General features: G+C 31.0%; 1 protein-coding gene across 2 annotated transcripts; it reads right to left on the reverse strand.

The window, feature by feature from the left end:
• Nucleotides 1–3,728: 3,728 nt before the first annotated feature.
• Nucleotides 3,729–25,212, reverse strand: LOC139515979 (ribosomal protein S6 kinase delta-1-like). 2 transcript variants are annotated; one of them, XM_071305774.1, is made up of 16 exons: nucleotides 25,058–25,212; nucleotides 23,519–23,554; nucleotides 22,248–22,365; nucleotides 21,647–21,762; nucleotides 20,818–20,993; nucleotides 20,178–20,422; nucleotides 19,488–19,511; nucleotides 17,079–17,143; nucleotides 15,061–15,487; nucleotides 13,145–13,266; nucleotides 11,861–12,019; nucleotides 9,621–11,101; nucleotides 9,152–9,279; nucleotides 8,172–8,254; nucleotides 6,061–6,156; nucleotides 3,729–5,267 (listed from the first exon to the last, which is right to left on the reverse strand). In XM_071305774.1, exons 1-16 carry the CDS (start codon nucleotides 25,169–25,171, stop codon nucleotides 5,151–5,153), a joined length of 3,507 nt encoding a protein of 1,168 aa, XP_071161875.1. In that variant the 5' UTR covers nucleotides 25,172–25,212; the 3' UTR covers nucleotides 3,729–5,150. The 2 variants fall into 2 exon arrangements, with proteins under 2 accessions (XP_071161875.1, XP_071161876.1); XM_071305775.1 differs by lacking the exon at nucleotides 19,488–19,511.
• Nucleotides 25,213–25,308: the final 96 nt, after the last annotated feature.

The raw sequence follows: 25,308 nt of genomic DNA on the forward strand, positions 1-25,308 counted from the left end.
GAGTCATGTACAAATTCAAGTATAATCTACCACTTCAGTAAAAATCTGAAGAAATTGTGGCCACTTATGTAAAACAGGATTTCCCTTTCCTCCATGATGACACCTTTTGACGCCACCCCCTTTACTCCATAATGACGCCTTTTGACGTCTGTGTAGTACCTCAGTTGAAACGCTTTCACTAGGAAATGTCTGTATCAGACTTAGAAAAAATTGTATCCAATATGAAAAGGATATTCATGAGAATATCTGACTTGAATTTCATTGATGAAATATTTGTTTTCACAATGCATAAATATTTTAAACCTGATGATTTTTTTGAAAAAAATCGTATGCGAATCTAGTATGTACAAAAAAAATCCATGGAGGAAAGGGTTAAGTGTGTGAAACTAAAACAACTGAAGGTAAATAGTTTCTTTATTCTTCAAGTTTATTGTTAAACTTCAAGTGCTTAATAAATATAATTCATGAATTTTTGACAGCTGTTGGGTAACATGTTTTCAATGCTGGGTTTTTTTTTAAGTAACAACCTGTAGTCTCTAACACTTTTGGAAATAAAATAGCAACGAAAAGAACATGATTCATGAAAATGAAAAATGAAAAATTGCTCAAAACAGCTCAAAACAGAAATATTATAAACAGATGCATACAACTGTGAACACTTAATACCCTTTTTTAAATAATCAAAGTGTCATTGTAGTCTGAGTTGGATATTTGTTCTTGTGAATCTCAACAATATAACGCTAATGTGGTTCCTTGATGACATGTTGTAGTAGAATATTGCAATACAAAAATTGAATTTATTCTATTGTAATATTCACCTTGTGGCTTTATCAAACTGGTTTTTAAAGCAGTACTTTTAAACATGAAAATTACATTCTCAAGTTTATATCATTTTTAGAATATATTTTGGCTTGGAATAAACAATCTGATAACAGCAATTGCATAAATGATAAATTACAATTTCTGTTGTATAAATGATAAATTACAATTAATTTCTGCTGTATAAATGATAAATTACAATTTCTGCTGTATAAATGATAAATTACAATTTCTGCTGTATAAATGATAAATTACAATTTCTGCTGTATAAATGATAAATTACAATTCTGCTGTATAAATGATAAATTGACAAAGGCAGTGAAGTTTTCACCTAGTAGTAAATTTAGTGTGTTTAAAATTCCACTGAACATGACATGCATATAATAAATACTCCGTATTAGGTATGCATGCTCTAGTACTATAACATTTCAACTACGATTTTTTTTTTTTTTAAATCTTTGGCTATAACTGTTGAAGTAAAATTGTAAAACCTTTATTTAAAGAGGTTACAACCTATAATAGATTAGTACAAAAACTTATGCTTAAAGATATATGGCATTAAAAAAGCCAACAAGAATTTCTCTCACTTGTCAAAAAGCAAATTATGATATTGTTACAACTAGAATAAAGCTACGATAAATTAACAACAGTTTTACAAAAATTTCCATTTCTTTCTTTTCAAGATTAAAAAATTACAATTTAACAATACTATGATGAAGTTAGCTTATTGATATGTTGTTTTAAAAGATATCAATAGTAAAATACACTTGAGGAGGCTAGCGGGTATAAATCATTTCTTTTTGTAACATCGGATTTTGCTAATTTTTTTATATAAATAAACTTTATCCTATACCTAATAGGAAAATAAAATAAAAATATGGGGTCATCACTCATTTAATCTGACAATCTTCCTTCGAAAGAAGCATGCATTTGTGTTTAGATAATTGATAATTAGAGAAAAATAGGTAATATCGATTAAAAAAAAAACGAAATTACAGAAATCACTTAAATTTTACAAAAGTTTTGTTTAAGTACAGCTTATTTGAAAAAAATTAATAAAAAAATATAGGTCACCGATGAGTTAAAAAAGATAATTCAATTTTAATGCAAATAAAAATGTTTTTCTTTCACCAAAGGGAGATAGTTTGGAGCTTTTTCAATGATATAAACATTTTAAAAGTCTTCTGGGGCCAAAACAAATTGATTCTTTTTGGTTGATTTTTGTACCAAATCATAAAGTAACAACTAATAGTGTAATTAATAAAATTTGTAATGAAAACAAAAGTTAAAATGTTTGCTGATTTTTTTGTACCCTTTTCTATTTTATTTTGTGATTTCAATGATTCAATTATACCAAATTCATGTCAATTTCTTGAGAAAAAAAAATAACTATATAATATATCAATTATTCTTAAATATAATTCAAGTATTATGAAAACCTTAATCAAGGTGGTACTTAACACCTTGACACAAATTAATTTGGCTCATTTAATTTTCATAAAATTTTGACAAAGTATTTACTTTGACACTTTGAAAAAAATATGGAAATTTCAAAATACTTGAACGAATCACTCTCTTGGGGAAAAAAATGGTTGGATATAAAGTAATTTGACAAACACCCCCATTGAGAAGCTTAATATTTCCTTAACATTACAACATGATTAAAACTTTTAGCCGATTTTACAGAGTTATCTCACTATAGTGTTAGGTACCACCAAAGCCTTATTGCTATTCATGAGCAAATGTAACTGATCTCAACAATTTCTTTGCAAGTCTGCCCTGAGACTTTTGGCTGCCTATCGTCTGCTCATGGCAGAAATATAAATGTGGGTCTAAGTATGTTACTCGAAATAACATATCTTATCCAATTCAACAATCATTGTCAAATAATTGTAATTTAATAGTACAAAGCAAATACTTTCTTGTTTTTTTCAAATTCAAAATACAAAAACCAGAAGTATGGATAATTAAAAATGAGACATTCAAGGATCTACTTAGACATTATTGTTGTTTTGGGTAAAATAGCACATTTATATGTTTATGTGTTGAAGATGAAAATCATGTACAAATAGTTGAGGGAAAAAAATGAGTAAAAACTGTAAATTGTGACCTTTTCTCAGTCTCACTATTTCATCCAAACAGTGCATACTGATAATTCAGAAATTATTGCAAGGTTTTGTAATTTGTATTAATATGAATAATGTAACTAGATGAGTATCGCAATAAATCAGTAGAACTTGCATTCTGATATTTGAAATATAAACCTGTATGCACTTTTCGCAATAATAAAACTCAATTTTTGTCCATTCTTGAAAAATTGCAATAATAAATGCATGCAATAATTTCAGAATTCACAGTAAAACATATAAGTACAAAATATTAGGTAACTCATGTGTAGGCTTTTCCTTTCAGAAGTTTAGTTACATGTCACATGACACATGAACTATTTGCCATTATCCTGAAATCAAAATGTAATAGTTATATACATGGGCAGTGATTTATGTGTACATGAAAATTTATCATTTAATGACCTACCACAAACAAGACAAACACAATTTACTAGTTACATGGTATTTTTTTAAAACAGATAATATATCAATAAAAATATATCGGTGGGGAAGGCAAATATGAATAAACAAATTTCATAAATACCGGGTAAACATGAAATTCATATAAATTCTCACTAAATGAAATTTAAACATAGGCTCATAATTTAAACAAGAATGAAATTTTTCTCTAATATATTATATATATATGTGCAATTTAAAAATAAATATGTTTAACTATCCTTTAACTATATCTCATGTTGTCTTTTCTAATATCAAAACGTGTCAATATATAAAAAATTCTATTTATGTAACTCTCGGTACTGTATTAATTATTATTTGTGGGTATTACCAATTTTTGTGGATTTTGTGGTTATAAGTCATACCCCAATTCAAATATTCAACAAATACTGAATTTTCTTTAGGCTTGAATGCAGACTTCACTTGAATGCAGACTTCACTTGAATGCAGACTTCAGCAAAGCAAAAAAATCAAGTAACCAACAAAATATACAGTTGTTCCTCAATCCACACATTAAACTCTGACCTTATATCAAACTGAGGCAAAGAGGAGCAGTCAATAAGATGGTAATAACATAAATTTGCTGAGTCATAATTAAATAAACTGATACCAATTCAGTTTTTGATTCCTGTCAGTACTTCATGGAAATCAAAATATTTTGTCCCAGGAAATTTAAACATGTGTCATTTAGGCGTTACTGATGAGTCTAATGAAGACAAAACAGATGCATAATTATAAAAAAGGTATCTTGGATTAGTTTTTCAGGATGATGGAAGATATATGTCACGATTTTCAATTAATAGAACCTACAAATCTCATGCACCTGTAGTAACTGCCAGAGTAAAAATTAACTAGTGTGAAGAGTTCATGTATTCAACCAAATTTTTGCATTATTTTGCAATTTACAAAGCAAATGAAAAATAATTTTGACAGTTTCTGGCAGGATATAAAAAAACAGCTCATACAAATGAATGCAAAAACTAACGAAAAAAATTGAAGTGTAAATTATAGTACTGGCCAATGTATTTTTTATGGATCTCAAACTTTCCTGAACAATAATTTGGTAAATGATTGTTTTGTATTCTAATCCAATTCTAATTTGAAGAATACATTATGTAGATCATTCTTTTGAAATTGTATCTCAGTTACATTAAAGGATGACATGGGATACCAATCAATAAAAGTCTCAACACAATATTAAAAAAAAAATTAAATAAAAATCTAATTCTATACTTGTGCTAGGTGAAAATGCAACTTAGATGACAAGATGACTTGAACAACCTTAAAAATAATACAGCTAGGTAGATCAAATATTCATGTTGTGACAAATAAGGGCTGTTCCATTAAAACATGCATAGCACCCAGGGAAGGCAACTTAAATTTGCTACTATGGGTGGATGTGAAATATTGTGTTTAATGGGCTTTAAATGTATACAGGACACTAAAATTGCTTCTATGGGTGGTCACTGTGTTTTTAAAGCTGTGTTTTTTAAAGTGCCTTCCCTGGGTACCATGTATGTTTTAATGATAAGATTTCTCTTAACTTGCAAATCTGTCAGTATTTGATTCATTTTCTCATATATTTAATGTAAAAATAGATTTTAAAATGTTCTAAAATAATGAAAAATTAAATGGGTCAGCTATTCATCCAAGGAGGCTAGATGAGGCAGGAATATCCCAGTTCATTTCAACTCAATCAAGATGAGAAACAGATATCGATTCTTTATTTCCTTCTGAATGCTCTAATCACACTGGACAGTCTTGTTATGTTAATTTTTCTAACTGGTTCCAGTTGATACCAGTAAAGAAAGGATGAGCTTTGATGTCTTCACTTCCATTTATACCAGAACCCAGTCTTTCTTTAGGGTTATAACACAATAACTGAAAAAGAATTTATATCCAAAAATATAAAAAAGTTTAACATTTAAAGTTAAAAAATATCACATGTACTATACTTTCATTAGATGTGAAAAAATTATAATTCTACATTTCAAAGTGCATTTTATAAAAATGATTGATTGATTGATTTTTGTCATTGAACACTTCTTTCAGCACTAATGGCTATTTCATTGTGGACAGTTTTTATTAGTGGAGTAAGCAGGAGTACCTGGAGACAACTACCGACCTATGGCAGAACGTTTCATTAATACTGTATACCCTTAAAAAGGTGTGCACATAGTATCATGCAAAATATACCTGTTGAACATGTTCAGAGTTGACCTTTAAATTATAAATACTGTAAAAAAACATCAATAATTTGACCACAGTATAATAAACAGATATATCATGTTAAGGAGGGGTATTTGCGAAAAATACCAGCTGATAGAATGTTAAATTTCACAAGCCATAAGGCGAGGGAAATTCATTCTCAAGACTGGTATTTTTCGCAAAAACCCCTCAAGAACATGCTATATCTGTTTAATTACACCAAATGTTAATGTTCAAAAACGCATTGATGATTGTGACGTTACAAGCGTCCATTCGATTAGTGTATATTTTGGCAAATACCACGACAGCGAGGGTAAAAAAGGCATATCCTCTTGGCAAATACCACGGCGGCGTTAAAAAAGGAACGACATTCATTTGATAATAGTTAATTGGTGAAAAATACACTAGCTATCGACCAATCAAAATCCAGGATTCTTACATAAGGTGTAATTAGATATAAACTAACCTGATGTAATAAACCATGAGCCTCAGGAGAAGCAGTGTTTGGGAGATATAACTGTGTGTGTGGTGTGATTCCTCCAGGGTGACTGCTCTTTAAACTCTGAAATGATAGGGCAAAAAATAGATAACAAGACTTATTGCTTTTTCTTTTGCCTATACATAGTATATCAAACTGCTCATTCACTTCCTAATAATTGTATCATGGCTTTCAGACATGAGCAGAACTTATCAGAAATGTCACAATGACTCAGGAGAAGTTATGAGTCATGTCTCAATGTGTGAGGAGACATAATCAATCCCATTTTCATCATGAGTGACATTGTTAAAGGGAGTAAAATAGATGAAAAATAGCTGGAGAAATCAAGTTTACTTTCCTATTTAGATATGTATAGATCATTGTTTTTTCTATGTATACATATTGTATAATATCAGCAACTCGACACAAAATATGCAGTCACATCTGGTCAAAATAGGGACATGGGTATCCGGTCGTTCCGGCCCCAAACCGATCCGGCCCCAAGTCAATCCGGCCCAAAGTCGATCCGGCCCAAGTCGATCCGGCCCACGTCGATCCGTCCCCAAGTCGATCCGGCCCCATAATAAAATATGAATTAACTAGATTTTGGAGGAATTTGTCACAAACTTTAACAGTATAAATTGAATTTGAAAAAAGTGTCCGATCGATGATGGATGACAACAGGTCAGTGAAGTATTGGAGTACCAGTTAACGAACTATTTTAAATCCATACGAAAATTAGTGTTATTGTGTCTGTTTGTATCGCAGTTTCTACATTTTTATTAATTATGAAGTTATTTTCCATGATAACTTTTACTTTGAATTTCTTGGCGATTTTTATTTTATTCAGTTCACACACAGAATAGCTATTGTAAATAAATATTTACAGTCCAATGGACCTATAAAATTTAACGCATAATAATGACTTATTTAATAAAATCATTAGTCTATAATTGGTTTGTTTATTCAACAGTTGTCTGATGATTGTGAACTAAGGTAATGCCACTTTTTTTCAGGTTACATCATAGGCTTCTATAACATATAAAAATATTCTATTCTATAACACTTTTTTTTTGTAACATCGGATATAGTCAATATATTTTTCTTATTTTGACAATATTTTGAATAGTGTAGATAAACAAAAAGTCATATGAGTATCCATTATTCTTTATTGCCAGAAAATAACAAAACAATGACATTGAATGCACGTTTTCACTCTCTAAAATATAATATCAGCACTCTTTTATAGAAAGGATCCGGCAAATCAAACAACATTTCTCAATTTTAGAAATTTTAAGAACTTAAAAAGAAAAACAAAGTTTATATGTATCAGCTTGGGGATCGGCTTGTACCGTTCATGTATGTAACTATTTGTTATTATACATGTTACACAAGATGAAAGACTTGTTAGGATCACAGTCACTTGAAAGAAAATGCTAATTACTGCTGATTAATGTTGATGTCTGAATTCTTTTATATACGTTTTAATATAATTATACCCAATAATCTTGAAAACTAGTAATAAAGACATAATCAACCTAGTTGTTTTATACTCATATAAAGAAAATATATTTCAAAGGCCTTTTTTACTTTATTATAATAAATATTATAATAAAAATAATAAACATTTATGAATTACAATTAATATATATTTATTTTTATTCCTTAGAAATAATTTTTTTTATTGGGGCCGGATCGACTTTACATATGGGCCGGATCGATGTGGGGCCGGATCGACGTGGGACGGATCGACTTGGGCCGGATCGACGTGGGGCCGGATCGACCCGAAAGCGGGACATGAAATCAGACATGTTGCAAGTTTTTGTCCATATCCACTATAGTATACCCGACTTTCACTACAGATTTGAATTTTGTTCTGCCCTTTATTTTTTTTGTAAACACTTTTTTGAACATACATATTTTGTTTGTTTTTCCTGATAATGCATGAAATGTTCAACATTGGATATAAAGCATGACTGAAACAATCAATTAATCATATATATTTTTGATTGAAATTGTCTCTTTATCAATTTTGTCCTTAATAAATTTTGTCTAGTATAAATTACAATCATAATTTTAAAAAGACTTAACAAACTTACCCTACACATAACAAGTTCATACAATAAAGTACCAACACTCCACCAATCACATACTTCTGTGTAGTTACCAATACCATTTACCTCTGAAGTCAATTAATCATATTTATAAAATACTAAATTGTGTAAGGTCAAAAATACACAAGACTGACTATAGTCATTCTTTTTCCATTGAATTCCATATATCTCTACCTTGGATTGTCTTTTTTAATGGATACCAATATTTGTGGATTCAGGAAAAATAGACATTTTGTGGATATTCAATTTTGTGGTCTTCCCACAGTCTACATACAAGTCTATAGAAAGTTTGTATTCCATTCAACTTTTTAACTTGTAGTTAAACTATAATCTACATTCTTTTTTTTTTAACAGAAGCCATGACAAACATTTCTGATACTATGTACCAACAATACAATATCAACATATTCAATTCAAGATATATTATTTAATTTTGGATGTAACACGTCTTCTGATTGGCTGATGTTGTTTTGTTTATCATATCATAGACATAATTTTGTCAGGTGAACATGACGTCATCAACGTTTTTTCATGATTTACGCTGGCTTAAAATGGAATTTAGAATTAAATTATAAGAAATAACTGTAATATTTTGTCAGTCTATTCAAAATAACAAAAAATTTGGTGCACACTGTTAAATAACCTGCTACGTGCGTTATTCAGTGTGCAATACATTTTTTGTTATTTCTTCATAGACAGAAAAAATATTACAGTCATTCCTTAAATAATCAGGGATGTAGTTGACCAATTGTCAATGATTGGAACTTTGCAGATTTATACACATATGGAAGTAAATGTGGAGGCTTTTATGCATAGGAGTCAAACATTGGCTACTTGAAGATTTAATAGAATTGCTAAAGGTTTAGAATTTACAAAATTTAAATGATTATTTTTCTTAAGCATTGAAATCTTTTTAAAGTGTCTGTCACATACTTTATAACAAGAAATAAAAGTGTTCTACTGACCTGGTGCTACATAAAACTGGTCCTCAGCCTCCTGGTTTAGTATTCTGTCTGTCAAACTTATCTGACAGAAATATGACAATAAAATATGTCCATTTTCTCCTAGTAAAATGTTGTCTGGCCTTAAATCTCTGCGAGGGAGAAAAGAAAAGCAAAAATGTTAAGCAAGATTTACCAACAGTGGCTAAAATTGTATGTTAAATTGTGTATAAATTGTTTTTTTAAATATTTTTTCACTTGAATATCCCTAAATATGATAAAAGAAAACATCATCTTTCTTGATCGTACACAATATCAATTAAGCTTTTTTACAGTAAGTTTATTTATGCAATGTTTATAAGTTTAATTAAACAAAATAATCTAGTCAGCACAGTTAAGTTTAATAATTCCTGTAATCTACATGAACATTTTCAAAATTTTTTACATAATGGGGTATGATTTAAATGTTTCCATCGTATAACATGATACTGACCTGCAAATTAACCCCTCAGCGTGTAACCTTGACACTGCAATGACAATTTCTGCTATCCACTGTCGAATACAGGTCTCAGGTAATCTCACCTGCTCAGGACTTGACATGGCTAAATCTAATTGCCTGAATACATCAGACAGAGTTCTCTGTCTTGTTAAATTTGGAGATTTTAGTTCATGTTCAAATGACGCTGAACGACTAAGTTCTTTAGAATTCATCCTGGAAAGTTTTTGTGGCTTTGACCTTGATTGATCAGTTAGAGTTGATGACCTTGAAGTTTTTTTACTTTCTGTTTTATCTGATAAAGTATCAGATGATGAAGATTTCACTGTACCACTTCTATTTTTAGGTTCTGAATCACATGGTTTACTTTCATTATCACTATTTGTGTCTGAAAATGACCTATTTACATCATATATACTGACTTCATTATGATCGGTCAATGTATCACAGCTGTCGTTAAGTTGATCTTTATCAGGTGAAAGGTTTTTATTTTCAACATTGTCCGGATAAATACACTTGTTAACCTCTGTATCAGTTTGTGACAATGTTCGCTCAACCGTTCTAAGTAAATCTTTGGCATTTTGAACAATGGCTTCTGCTTCCTCGTCTACACCAGAACTTCCCGAAACAGAACGGTGCAGAACAACAGGAACAGAATTATACTTCTCATTAATTTGCTGTCCATTGAAAACATTATCACAGTTAACAGGTTGATCACAGTTGTTAATGGGTGGCTGGTGGACTATATCTTCTTCGGTATGGCTATATAATTGGTGGGTAGGAGATATTTCACTTTCTTCTGGAATACTCTCAATATTAATGTTGTCAGATATAATACTATCAACTCGAGGTCTCCCTTCATTACTCTCAATACTATTAATGCTAAAATTTTCTAAATTTGTCTGATTACTATTTAGTAATAATTCTTGAAACACGTCTTCCTGCTGTTTTGAAATTTTTGATGCTTCATTAAAATCTATAATTTCTTCTGATGACATACTTTCGATACGATTCAAATCTGGTTTGTCTGACCCATTATTGTCTGTTCGGTCATCAGATATATCACTTATGTCACTGATATTATCGGAAAGTTTGTTTTCCTCAAATTGCTTAGGACTAGATTCATTGTCAAACTCCGGACCGTCACCTAATATATCGTCCGCAGGAACATTTTTTATTTGATCATTTTCTACTTCCACCTTGTCCTTTTCTTTTGTAGAATTTGTGTACGTATTGAATCCTGAATATACATTTGTTGAAGGTGAAGGAATATTGTCAACATTCATGGAGGAATTTGTCTTATTGTATTGTAAGTACTCTCCTATGTAATTCCAGAGTTTTCCTCCTGTCGCATGCTGTAGAATTAAATAGACAGTATTTTCTGTTTCGTAAAATTTATGCAAATGTACCATGTACGGACATGATAATGGCATTATTGTTCTGTAGAATTTACTGCACACACTTGATTTATGTATTGTCTGAAATGCAAAGAAAAAAATAATAAACAAATTGTACTGTGAGCTCTTGCTCACTAATAATACTCTTGCATATATAAAGAAGATATAAGAATTATACATGCTGAGAAAAATTAGACAAAATTGAGTATGGGAGAATATGATTTATCTATTAGTTCTAAGCAGTTACTGTTATATCAATGCTTAGCGACTATTGTTTTCATGTTTTCATGTTTGCTTTTTGTGCTTCATACTGATCTATCGGCATAAGCCATTTGTAACAAATTTTTATAGTTTGTTCTTATATATGTTATGCAGTTACAAACTGACCCTTATTAGGGGAGGTTGCATGCTCACAAACATGTTTTAAAAACCCAGCCACAACCTTTCTGTGCCTGTCCCAAGTCAGGAGTTTGTAACTCAATCATTGTTGTTGGTTGCTGTTTTGTCATTTAAATTTGTATGTCATTTATTGCTTTGTTGAAATGGCCCATGATTTATTTTTGTAATTTGTTCTCATTTTGTTAGGTCTGGGCCTTTTATCACTAATAACACTGTTAGGCCTTTGTCCACCATTTAATTTCAATAGTTGCGTTAATCCATGTTTTTAGACTATTGCAGATAGTTGCCCAATTCTCAAGAACAACCAAAACACATCTGATTTCATTTTTAAAAGTACCTAGATGTCCTCATGCGCGTCTTTCAAAATTCCTACATAACACATACAGTACTTCGCCTTATGTTGAATTTTGATTTCATACAAGTTCTTTATGTATAAAATACCTTGATAACATAAGTTTCATCAGATGTTTTATCCATCACCAACAAAACTTTGTCTATAGTTCCTAAAACTTTTAAATTCTTCATTTCAGAGATGGGTGCTTTAATCAAGTTCAATGTTGGGTCAAGGTCACCTGATGGAGACAGCATATTATCTGCAGTCTACAAGAATAAAGTGTAATTATTCATACTGAAAGTGTAATTATTCATAATGTAAATTCAGATATTACTGTGCATTTGGCAAAACTTTTAGGAACTTTTGGTACTCAATGCTCTTCAACTGCATACTCTATTTGGCCTTTTAAATATTCTTTGATTGATGAGTCTTTTGTAGACTAAAAGCGTGTCTGGCGTAAATATAAGAAGAATGTGTCCTAAGTACATGGATGCCCCACTCGCACTATCATTTTCCATGTTCAATGGACCGTGAAATTGGGTAAAAAATCTAATTTGGCATTAAAATCATATCATAAGCAACAAGTGTACTAAGTTTCAAGTTGATTGGACTTCAGCTTCATCAAAAACTACCTTGACCAAAAACTTTAACCTGAAGTGGGGCGAACGGAAGCACGGAAGAACGGAGGCACAGACCAGAAAACATAATGCCCCTCTACTATCGTAGGTGGGGCATAAAAATATTTATCCTGGTATCTATGATGAGTTTATTTGACAATGTAAATTTCCAGGGCTGTATTCATGTATTTCAAAGGAAAAGTCACACAGATCCAGCTGTTTTGCAAGAATAATTTTCTTTTTGAACATCCCAAAAAAATTTCTTTTCAGCTCTGACTACAGTTTAATCCTAATTGACCATGTGGACAAAAATTGATAATTACACAAATCTTTTTAGCAGTTATGTACATAACGGAGGAAATCAAGTACTTGAAGAAACGTTAGTTACTTCTTGTGAAAACATATATAGGTCATGGCTTGCTATAAAAAAAAATGATTCCCATGAGAAAAGAAATTATCAAAACAGTAATTGTTTTCATTAAGGAATGATCGACTCTATTTTGTTTAAAACTTTAAAAAAACTTGAAAATAGTGTAGGGTAAAGTTTTCTGTGATTAGGGCTATTCCAGAAAAAAAGTATGGGGGGGTTGGAAGGCAGTTTTTGTCAGCACCTGTCACCCAGATAATTGTAATTGAGAATTATAGTGCATTATAGTGTGAAAAGTTGCTCTGATACCCATCACCCATGTATTATTAATATAATGTGCCTTCCAACCCCTCATACATTTTTTTCTGGAATAGCCCTTACTTCAAATCTATGTTTTCTGTACTTACCGACCAACGTTTTTCATCTACTGTATCATTAGCTAGATGTCTATTGTACAAATCTTCTGCTTTCATTAAATACTGTGCTGTTTTCCTACGGACAGCATCCCTTCTTGCTTTATTTTTGTCAGCTGTATAAAAATTTGAAATTTGAAATCCCAACTTAACATACATATACGTAAAACATAATTTTTAAAATCATTTTTCAACAGAATTTCTTACTAAACAGGTAATTAAGCTTTTGGAATCCTCAATTTAATGAAGTACTTATGAAAGACATTATATTGAGTTTTTAATTAGTTAACAACAATTAATCAATCAATCAAAAATGATACCATACTGTAAACTTTAAACAAGAGTGCACACGCTGAAATGTCTCGCCTTCTATACTAATCATTGATATTATGTTGATAGTCTTAAGTATAAAGCTGAGCTTTATTACAACTGTCACATAAACTTTACATTAACCAAGATAACTAAACAAAGACCAATGAACCTTGAAAAAGAGGTCCAGGTCAGATGAACCATGCCAGGCAGACAGGTACAGCTAACAATGCTTCGATACAACATATATAGTTGACACATTACTTATAGTTTAAGAAAAATAGACCAAAACACAAAAACTTAACACTGTGCAATGAACCGTGAAAATGAGGTCACGGTTAAATAAAACCTGCTCGACTGACATAAAGATCATAAAATATTTCCATACACCAAATATAGTTGACCTATGGCATATAGCATTAGATAAAAAGACCAAAACTCAAAAACTTAACTTTGACCACTGAACCATGAAAATGAGGTCAAGGTCACATGACATCTGCCCGCTAGACATGTACACTTAACAATCATTCCATACAACAAATATAGTAGACCTATTGCATATGGTATGAGAAAAACAGACCAAAACACAAAAATTTAACTATAACCACTGAACCATGAAAATGAGGTCAAGGTCAGATGACACCTGCCAGTTGGACATGTACACCTTACAGTCCTTCCATACACCGAATATACTAGCCCTATTGCTTATAGTATCTGAGATATGGACTTGACCACCAAAACTTAACCTTGTTCACCAATCCATGAAATGAGGTCGAGGTCAAGTGAAAACTGTCTGACGGGCATGAGGACCTTGCAAGGTACGCACACATCAAATATAGTTATCCTATTACTTATAATAAGAGAGAATTCAACATTACAAAAAATTTGAACTTTTTTTTCAAGTGGTCACTGAACCATGAAAATGAGGTCAAGGACATTGGACATGTGACTGACGGAAACTTCGTAACATGAAGCATCTATATACAAAGTATGAAGCATCCAGGTCTTCCACCTTCTAAAATATAAAGCTATTAAGAAGTGAGCTAACGCCGCCGCCGTAGCCGCCGCCGTTGCCGCCGCCGTAGCCGCCGCCGTTGCCGCCGCCGTAGCCGCCGCCGGATCACTATCCCTATGTCGAGCTTTCTGCAACAAAAGTTGCAGGCTCGACAAAAACTATTGTGTGCATTTATTACTGTGATTTTTCAAAAATGTACAAAAATGTTTGTTTTATCATTGCGACTTTAAAAATGTGCATACAGGTCAATATATCAGTGATCAGAATGCAAGTTTTTATCATTGCGATACTCACCCAGTCGCATTATTGGCATTAATAAAAACCTTGAAATAAATTTTCTGAATTTACAGTATTTTAAATAAATAAAATTAGAAATTAGTCATGTTAGTATTGGATTACGAGTTGTTTTTTCCATTTATATTTTTGTTATTTCCTGTTGCTCAATTCTAAGGTTTTTTTTCTGTATTTTGTAAACTGTTTTTTTGTTGTTGTAATTGTTTCGACCAAAATAAAAGGACAGAAAATGTGGATTGTTAAGGAATAAAAACCAACAGGAAAAGTCTTACTTTTTTATTCAAATTCTTACTTTGTACACCTTGCAGAAGTATTCCAACACCACTCTTGTAATAAGAAAATGCCAGCTCAAATTTAGAACTTGCTTCACATTCCTGTGCCAGACATATCTGATCAGCAGCACAATAAATATAATCCTCCTTTCCGCCAAGATCCATTGTTGATACACTTTCATTGGTTCCTGATCTAAATCGATGGGAGGGGCTTCGTTTTGATCCATGTCGTGGAGATGATGTTACGCTTGATGTTCGACTAGAGGATGAGGAGGTTCTACTGTGCCAGGATAGGTCAAGGTCACCCTTACCACATTCAACAGACGACAAAGTTCTAGGCTTTAATGGGTCAAAATCACTGAGATCTGGCTCTGTGGTTGTATTGGTATTAGTGTCAAGGTCAGATGAAGAGTCAGGCAATGACATGTCCAAGTTCAAACTAGGTGGCTGAAAAATAAACAAAGTATCAAAACAATTTTTTTTTAAATGGCTCCATAGAATCATGTCTCTGCTACTCTCATAAAAGTGTTAAGTTGACTCAATGACTGTTAAAAGTAAGACTTATTTAGCACAACTTTTTGGAATTTTGGATCCTCAATGCTCTTCAACTTCGTTCTTGTTTGGCTTTATAAATATTGATATGAGAGTCACTGATGAGTGTTGTGTAGACGAAATGCGCGTCTGGCATACTAAACTATAATCCTGGTACCTTTGATAACTATCTATTTGTCCTATTAGGTGGTATTATAAGAGTTAGAATGCTACTCTACTTAGATTCTGTTTTCAGTGACATGGTTTGATATTTCATAATTTATCATTATTTGGTACTGATTTTGCTGTCTAATATATATGGGCATTTTAAGGTCAAGTGCTGTTTCTACTGTTTATTCCCTTATAAGTTTTTGTTATTTCACTGATCTTATAAAACAATCACAAGTTGTTTTTTAAGAATGAGTTAAAACGGTTGACCTCATTAATGACTTCATTGAACAATCAATTCTTATTGTGAAATAATAACATAAGCATTCTAAAAGACATAGGAAGCTTACAGAAACATGCATGAATTTGACATAAAATTGAAAATGGAAATGGAAATAGAAATGAATTAGAAAGTCTACTTAAGGGCATACGATACAGTTACAGGGAAGGTAATGACGTTGCTAACGTAAAATGTTATTTTCGCGACATCAAACTCCGACATGTATCGGTAAAAGATGCATTTTTCGACTGATTTTTATCATTCAAACTGATTTAATTTGAAAACGAGTGCATGGACCCCTATTTTTTAAAACAGCAATTTGTTTCATTTTGCAAGGAGATTATGTGACCCAAATTTTATAAAACTGTAAATAGCGCAATTTTTTTAATTTTGATAAACATGCAGCAAAAAATGCTGTTTTTTTCCTCTATTCATGAACATTTGATAAATATAGAGTTATTTCGGAATAAAAATTGCATAATTTTTAATGATACTTATAAAATACAGAAATTACCGATTATTTAACAAAAACCATTTTGTGTTTATCTTTTAAAACAAAAAAGTTATGTCTTTCTTTCGAAAAAGAAAATACGGACACAAATCTGAATTTTGAGCAAATATACAAAACTTTCGACCTCATTTTACTCAAAAAGTAGCACATGAAGGTATATTTTTTATTACATATTTGATTTAATGAGGTAAAAAATAGCCTATATGCAAATTTTCATCAACTTGTAAATACAGGTTCAAAACTGTATCGTATGCCCTTAATAAAAGAGAGTTGAGTGCTTAAAAACTAAGTAATCTTTGCCAAACACAGGGTGATGTATATTTACAATGTAGACATGGTGTTTGGAAGTCAATATGTTGTATAATAGTTGTCCTCTTAATTCATTTTTGTTTGGTACTGTTGTGTTGCTCATGTACCTTTTATTAATATTAAAACACTCCGATAAAATCTCTCTAGAAAAAAAGAGACTGGTTATAATCGTTAAATCTTCAGCCATGATTTTTGGGGGGAGGGGTTCTGAATATACTACACTCCTCCCTTTATATTACCTGATCATTCTCATCATCCTGCTGTAACAGTACTTTATTATTGTATTCTTCTGTCTCATCTATACCTGTAAAATACAAAACTGTTTTATACTGTCTACAAAACATATATCACCTCAAACATACAAGGACAACAAATGTACACCAAACTTTGAAATGCACCATCACTATGTTAAGTTCCATCCATTCCAAGTAAGGAGACTTTTTCTTTGGAAATTTCCCCAAATGTAGATTTGGTATATTCCATGATTGGCTATTTAGAACTTAAAACTTATGATTGAAAATAAAATAGAAGGAACACTTTGTATAAAGAAATTCTTAAACAAGAACTATCTTTAAAAAAGATATCCGACGTATTTAAATTTGAGTATATGTTTAAAACTATCATTTCGATAACCTTCAGAAGCACAAAGATACCATTTAAATAACGTTTTCTCTGTTTGTGTTCAGTATTCTCGGTCCTTGTATCTTTATGTTTACATTCACCAAAACCCCGTGGAAATCTCACATGTGTAGGTGCGTTCTAAAAGTCATGTACGTTCTTACAACAAAGTTTACATTAAAAATTATATAATTGTCCAGAATAAACAGCTGTCACGGATGCAAAGAGCTATTGGAGAAACAATTATTTTAATAAAAATCTGTTGCCATAGTTAAGCATCATCCTTAAGTTCAAAGGGCACAAACCGAAACTATACCGAATACGTCAGAAAAAGATACATTAGATCAAGGGGATCTTCCACTAACAATCTTTGTTTACACTAATTAGATATGCCTTTGTGTAAAAAATTTAATTAAAATAGAGTTTTATATATATAAGTTTTTTTTAAATATATAATAACCATTTTTTAATAAATCCTATTAATACATTTATTTTTCTAAAATATTTTTCCCATCAAAGATTAATCAGAATAGGAACTATAAATTTATTCATAATTTAGTATATACCTGTATTATTGTTCCTCAAAGCTAAAGTGATCCCCAAACTATGTTAAAATGTTTTAAGGACATGTTAGTAGTCTAGGACTAGGAAAGGCTAGGAAATACTTTTAATGATTTATTGGGAAAGTTAGTATACCAGTTCTAGAACACAAAAAGCAAGTATAGTGACACAGATACAAATAGATACACTATGTTAAAAAGACTATTGAAAATGCTAATTAGACAACAGATTGTACTTTCGCCAATGTCCTCATGATAAAAATGAGTTTCTATTGTCAGATTTGACTGATGGCTCATCAATCAATATAAAATAATTTTATGTAGTATGATCAAAGAACTATAGGTAAACATCATGAAAAACTGCCACCATAAAGCTCATCACTGTCTAGCACTACAGAAAATCAGTCAATCACAAACTATTAAACTAGCAGATTTCTAACATCTCCAGTTGTTTATTTTTGTTTCAATGGCATGGCTCATATAACAATTTAATATCAATTGGCCAGAATCATAGACATGAGATCATTTACAATGCAACTTTTCATACAATTTACATTTCCAAGGGGCATATTTCCAATTTGCTATGATTTTCAATAGTGTCTGACATAATGCTGATGAAAACTTCATAATAATCTGATATGAAGTGTAGGCCTAAGAGAGTTCAAAAGATAAGATTATTTTTTTCTTTCTATCTTATCAAGAGGAATGAGTGGCTACAGTTTGATCTTTATAGGATAATGAACTTTCAATGGTATTTTTAAATTATGTGTATTAACATGTTATGTCACATGGTTTTGTTAGTATACAACTGGAAAAAAAGCCTTGTTATTTCAAAGGGATTTTCCACAGAATAAACATCATCTGCTAAATTTCTAGATTGACTGTTAATTCATTATTAATTTATTCTTGGGATATAAATTTTCGTGGATTTTGCAAATATTGGTGAACCACGAATTTAAATGATAAACAGAGTACATATTTTTGATAGGAACGTATGCAGACTGAAAATGTAAGTAAACCATGAATTCAAATAATCATATCAAATGCAAGTACAAAAGTATTGCTAAATCCATGAAAATTCGTAACAACAAAAATAATCCACACGAGTTAGTTTGACATTTAAGCACACATATTTTCAATTGAAACCAATTTATGATACATGTATGAAAAGAGATGCATTTGTCCACTTAGTGGTTAAAATCGGCTATGAAGATTTTGAAAAGTTGGCAGGTATGATATGTTTGAAACATCTTAAATATTTGTTTATGTATAATATATTCAACTGATGCTAAATATAAGGTAGCAGCTAATAACAAACTTGTTTAAATAACACGTTGGAACAAATATTAAAATTCCTTGAGGTGTGTTAAAAGCTATATTTAATAAAAAAAAAATAGGCAATTATTTGACATTCAATGTGTGTATTAGGAAAATCTGTAATACAATTGAGTTATACCTATAAGATCTCACCTTCTATGTGCTCAGAATTTGTACCTTGAAAGGGAATAATTAAAAATTAAACTACAACAAGTTTTACTAAATTCTGAAATTTCAGATATTTCTATCTCTGCATACAGAAAGCTGATTCATATATATAAAAAAAAAATATGAGTACTCCATGGAACAAGCATATTGCCTTCTAAATCCAATGTTTATATTTGTCCAAGAACTCCCATGAAATCCAGGTAAAAAAAAGTGATATATCCTGACCTAAAAGAGAATTTCTGCAAATTCAAATGTTTGAAGAGAAGTTAAATATGGACAAGACCTTTGCCAAACATGAAACAATCTTATAGAAGTAAACAACATTGAGACATCAACCCTACAATACAAATAAAACAAATTATATTTAAAGGTAACATAAAGCCTAACAGCTGTCAAAACAAAATGCCAATCTCTAAATAGTTTGAGTCTAAATAGTTGTGAATAATTTAAACAGAAATTATCTTCAATATTCTGTCATCAACAATAAAACTTGCCAAATAGTTTAATACAACACTTCTTGTTGGATTGCTTGGTTCGTAAGTTAAGAGAATATGGGATAAAAAAAAAACAACAGAAAATGAGAGCAAGTAAGCACTATGCTTTGAATTTAATGCAGACTGTTAAAGTAAATTTAAATTATTATTATAAGCAAAACAAAATGCAATAATATTTTACCTGCACAAGTATCCATTGCAGCAAACAGCCAACTACTGCTTGTCTTTAGCCCTGGAGTTGGAGGTCCTAGGTCATCTGATTTTAAAGGATCAAATGAAGTAATGTCCAGCTCAGGTAATGAGGTACTTAACATGGACTCAGCATCTATAGCTTCTGAATCATCAGTATCATCAAAGGAGTTCAGACTGATGTTGTCAGGAACTCGGGGGAAATTCCATACTCCTTCTAAACTTTCATCTGTGTCACTGTAAAAAAAAGAAAATAAATATGTCCATAGTGATTTGTCAAATTCAACCAGTTCTTTAGAATTGACAAGACAAGATCTAAATAAAAAATCTAAAATAAATATTTCTTCTTCACAAGATTGAAAAATTTGCTTAATATTGCCATTATTTGTTTTATCAATTGAAATTATAAAACAGCTACTCACTACTAAGTCAATGAAAAAGTTTATAATTTAAATTAATTTTGATTGATTGGTGTTTAATGTACTTTTAACACTTTTGTGATATATCCTGCCTATCAGTTTTTATTGTTGTAGGAATCCGGAGTGCCCAGAGAGAACCACCAACCTTTGGTTGGAAAATAAATTTTGAAATGAATGTATAAACTATGTAAAATTTTGTATCTTTTCACTTACCCATTCTCTTGTTGTGAACTATTCCCGTTACTGTTTTCTTCATCAGGAGGATGTTTGACTGGTTGTATGGGTTCCGTCTCTTTCTTTTTATTATTTTGTGGATTAGCTGACTGCATTATGTCCAGTTTTGATGGCTTTAATACTTTACCAGATACTCCTTCTTTAACTTTTCCACCCTTTAAGAAAGAAATAAATGAATTATTTCATGATCACAAGAATATCTACTCACATTTTAAGAGCAGAGAGCAATAATGGCATTATTTAACAAAGTTTTTAACTGAAATTTGTATCCTATATCCTAATTTGGCCAATTTGATAAGATACTTCAGGACTTGCTTTTCCGTTTGAATTTCCCTGCTTACAAGGAAGATAATTAACCTAGTGTTCTTTATGAGGAGTTAAAGTCACCTCTTTAAATTTATAGGACAACATGATTTGGGTGACTTTTGTGTGTAGTTTTGTGGAATGTTGTCTTCTCTTTCTTTTAGTCATATAGTTAACTAATTTTTTGTTTACAGTTTTTAAATTTAATCCTGGTATCTTCTTACTTTTTTGTTTAAATAACATTTTTAATTGTGTCAATTGATACATGCCTTAGAAGTCTTCTAAAAAATCTTATATATGACTTCTTTGAAAATGTCCTTTTTTTGGTTTAGAGGAAATTTTTTATATTCCCTCTAAACCAAAAATAGGACATTTTCAAAGAAGTCATACATAAGATTTTTTAGACAACATGATTTGGGTGACTTTTATTTTACATTTTCAATAATTAGCACATTCTGACTGCTCTTTTCAAAGAAAACAATCATTTTTACAATGTTTCACAAACCTTAAGAAATTCTTCAAAAATTTTAGAGTTATATAAATGTGGCTGACTTCCTATGAAGACTAAGAGATCTATGGCACTTTTTCTTCTTTCTTCAATAACTGTTTCTTCAAACCTTCCTGTATAAGCATGAAAAAAATTACACAGTTGATTAGATCGGGTAGTTTAAGAACTCTTTAAACTTCCTTTATCCTGAACTAATGGCAAAATATAACATCCAATTGTATATACATCTTATCATAAAAATTTCTAATAGTAATTTAAATGATGGCAAAATATGACATGCAATTGTAAATAATTCTCATCATAAAAATTTAACAAAAGTAATTTAAAGAGAGGCGGCATATTGAATTGACTGAATTTTAAATTCAATATAATAAATCTGCTGCATATTTCTAAACATATTTTCAACAGGCAAAGACATACTCAAATATTACACTTGATTTAATGCAGTTATACATAGTAATCTTTGGAACTATATAATTCTTTAGGTCTTATTTGGATAAATGAATAAATCGTTGCCAGGCTTATCTGCTAAAAAAAGTAAACACATCAAAAGAGTATCTGAGAAAATAATTTTGTTCACATAAAACATGAACCATACCAAACAACTTTGGTTTAGCGAATACTGGGAATGGGTTCCTTCTGTGTAAAGCTTTGTGTAAGTTTATCATTCCCTTGTATAATTCTTTAAAGTCATTATATCTCTTCCATATGATGATCTGAAAATACAAAACATAATTAAATTCTAATTTTCTGAACAAATTATAATGGATTAGATATGAAAATATATTATTATCATGGTTATTTAGTTACAAACGAATTCTACTAACTTTAGGTGAAACACTCTAAAATGTCATTCTGAATACTTAAAAAGATATATTTTCATGACAGGGTCATTTTTAGCTTGTTATTGTCCTATTTTTCAATTATTCTCTCATCATCAGCAAGAGTGATTTTAAGCTGAATCTCATTGTGACAGTGTGTATTGGAGTCTATATCCCCAGAGCTTCAGTTTTCAGTGTCGTCTGTTAACCTTACATGTAGCTGTATTTGGCAAATTAAACATATCAGAATTTTAGATCCTCAATGCTCTTCAACTTATGTTTTTGATTTGAGTATAACTAATGCGTTTTGGTAGACATCATGCACGTCTTGCATATGAAATTTTAATACTGGTATCTATGATGGGTCTATTTTTACATCGTTATTTTTAAGTATTGTCCTAGTCCTGGTGTATTAATGGATTGTATCAGTCTTAATTGGGGTTATCTAATTATGTTTTTTTCAGTCCTCTATTACAAGTTTAATACATTCTTACAATAACACTGTTATAACGTTTCTCAGGATTCAACTTTTTTGTAAAATTTTACCACCTTTTGAATTTTGCATTTTCTATGCCATGCATAATTTTTCACAGTACATTGTACCAGCAATGTCAAATCTATTCATGAAACAAGAATGTGTCTCCAGTACATGGATGCCCCATCCGCACTATCATTTTCTATGTTCAGTGGACCGTGAAAATTGGGTAAAAACTCTAATTTGACATTAAAATTAGAAAGATCATATCAACAGGTACTAAGTTTCAAAATGATTGGACTTCAACTTTATAAAAAACTACCTTGACCAAAAACTTTAACCTGAAGCATAACAGACAGACTAACGAATGGACGGACAGACAGACGAACGAACAGACCCACAGACCAGAAAACATAATGCCCATAAATGAGACATAACAACATCAAAAAGGTTCAATTTTCATTCCAAAAGGAAGGATGGGTCATTCACTTTACTTTATTGTTTTGAATTGTTACTATGTCCTTGATTTTTCTGAGACATAACTATTTATTTCAAGCTGTTATTAATACAAACCTCTGTGAGCTTATCTGATTCAGACATTCTAAAAACCTAGAAATATAAAATAAAAACAGATACATAATATAATTAGATGTCAATAAAACAGTTAATCTGTAATAAAAAAACACACATTAACAATTTTTTGCACTTGCTGAATAAAAGGAGTTAATTATAAGCAGGTAAAAGGAGTGCATCACAAGAAACAGTGGCAAAGTCGATGATGCAAGAACAATGAAGCTTACTTAACAAATTAAACACGATTTAAATCTACCCGATCTATAATTTACATGTATGCTTCCTATGGCTGCTTATATTATATGTCATGTAAGACATGTAAGATGTATAATGACCTAAATTTTAAGATTTTTCTAGTTTAAATTTTTTGAAACATGTATGAATGCTTTAATTTAAAGAACAATGTTCAGTCTCCCTATTAACTTTTTTGGTAATTGTGTGCATAGAAATATTCTTTTCTTAAAACATCTGTGACAGGATTGCTATTCTTATATGTGGTAGATACTTACCGTATAGCAGGTCATTTTTGCGGGTGTAAAATTTCAAAATTTTTATTGAATAAGGTATATGCAATATTTTGACAGTTATTATTTTGGCGGATTCAAAACTTATCAATATCCCCTTTTAATTGGTGGAATTTATTTTGGCGATCTTGTTCTATCTGCCAAAAATAAGCGAAAATTTACACCCCTCAAAAATAACCCACTATACGGTATATAATTAGTCAGTCATAAGCGGTTGACCTAAGGAAGACATTAATCCTGCGCGAGCTCAGTCAGTATAGGGGCTACCTTGTAACACAGAGGTCGAGGGTTAGAGTCCCTGTGGAGACCAGTAATTTTGTAATGAAACTCATGCTCTCTGGCTACTTTGGCCCTAACTAAAAAAACTCACAGTGGTAAGGGAAGGATTCTAGCTAGGGTATGTGAGTGAGAGTCATAATGGTATGATAACTATTGAGGTGAGGGAATTATGTGTGACTGGATTGCTTTCCTTAGTAAATCACTAAATGTGGTAGATAATTAGCTCAGTCGGGATACATGCTGCCTTGTAACACAGAGGTCCAAGAATCAAGCCCCGTCGGAAACATGGTTGATTTTAAATGGAGAATCATGCTCTCCGGTCCAGTTATAACATGTACATGATTTCCTACTAATTTGTACATGTATATATATCTGCCAGGAAAAAAATATGCACCAATAACCTTTGATTGAACACCTGACACCAAGTAGCAGATGCTACAATTTTAGAAAGAATGAGTCGACCCAGTGCAGGTGGACAGGCCTAGCAGTACTAGCATTGTAGAAAACACGATTCCCAACTGGTTAAAACGTATTGTGCATTGCCAGTGCATATAGCAAACATGCGGATTTTGAGTATGTAAATACTGACACATACAAAAAAATGTAATCAGTTTCCTATCAGTTCACTGATTCTAATATTTTTTACCCGGTTTGTGACGTTGAGGGTTGTTCTTGTGGGCTAATTTTATAGGGTAACTAAGAATGATATGGAGTTCAATTACGAATTTAAACGTACTCTAATTGTAACTTTATAAATTGTGAAGCCATTTGGATGTAATGTTGGATCAGAAACATTAAAATTCCATATTTTATCTTGCACAGATGTTTGACGTTTCATTCTCGATGCCATTTTCGACTTGCGGTGTTATGTCGTAAAATCGTAATGATAAGTCTCTTCTATAAGATTGTTTTATATAAACATCCTTATTTCTTATGTTATAAATATTTTCTGTTTTCTTACAGTAAAAGACGAAAATTTCTTCATCA

The sequence above is a fragment of the Mytilus edulis genome, chromosome 3 (genome assembly GCF_963676685.1).
Source record: "Mytilus edulis chromosome 3, xbMytEdul2.2, whole genome shotgun sequence".
Classification (NCBI taxonomy): Eukaryota; Metazoa; Mollusca; class Bivalvia; order Mytilida; family Mytilidae; genus Mytilus; species Mytilus edulis.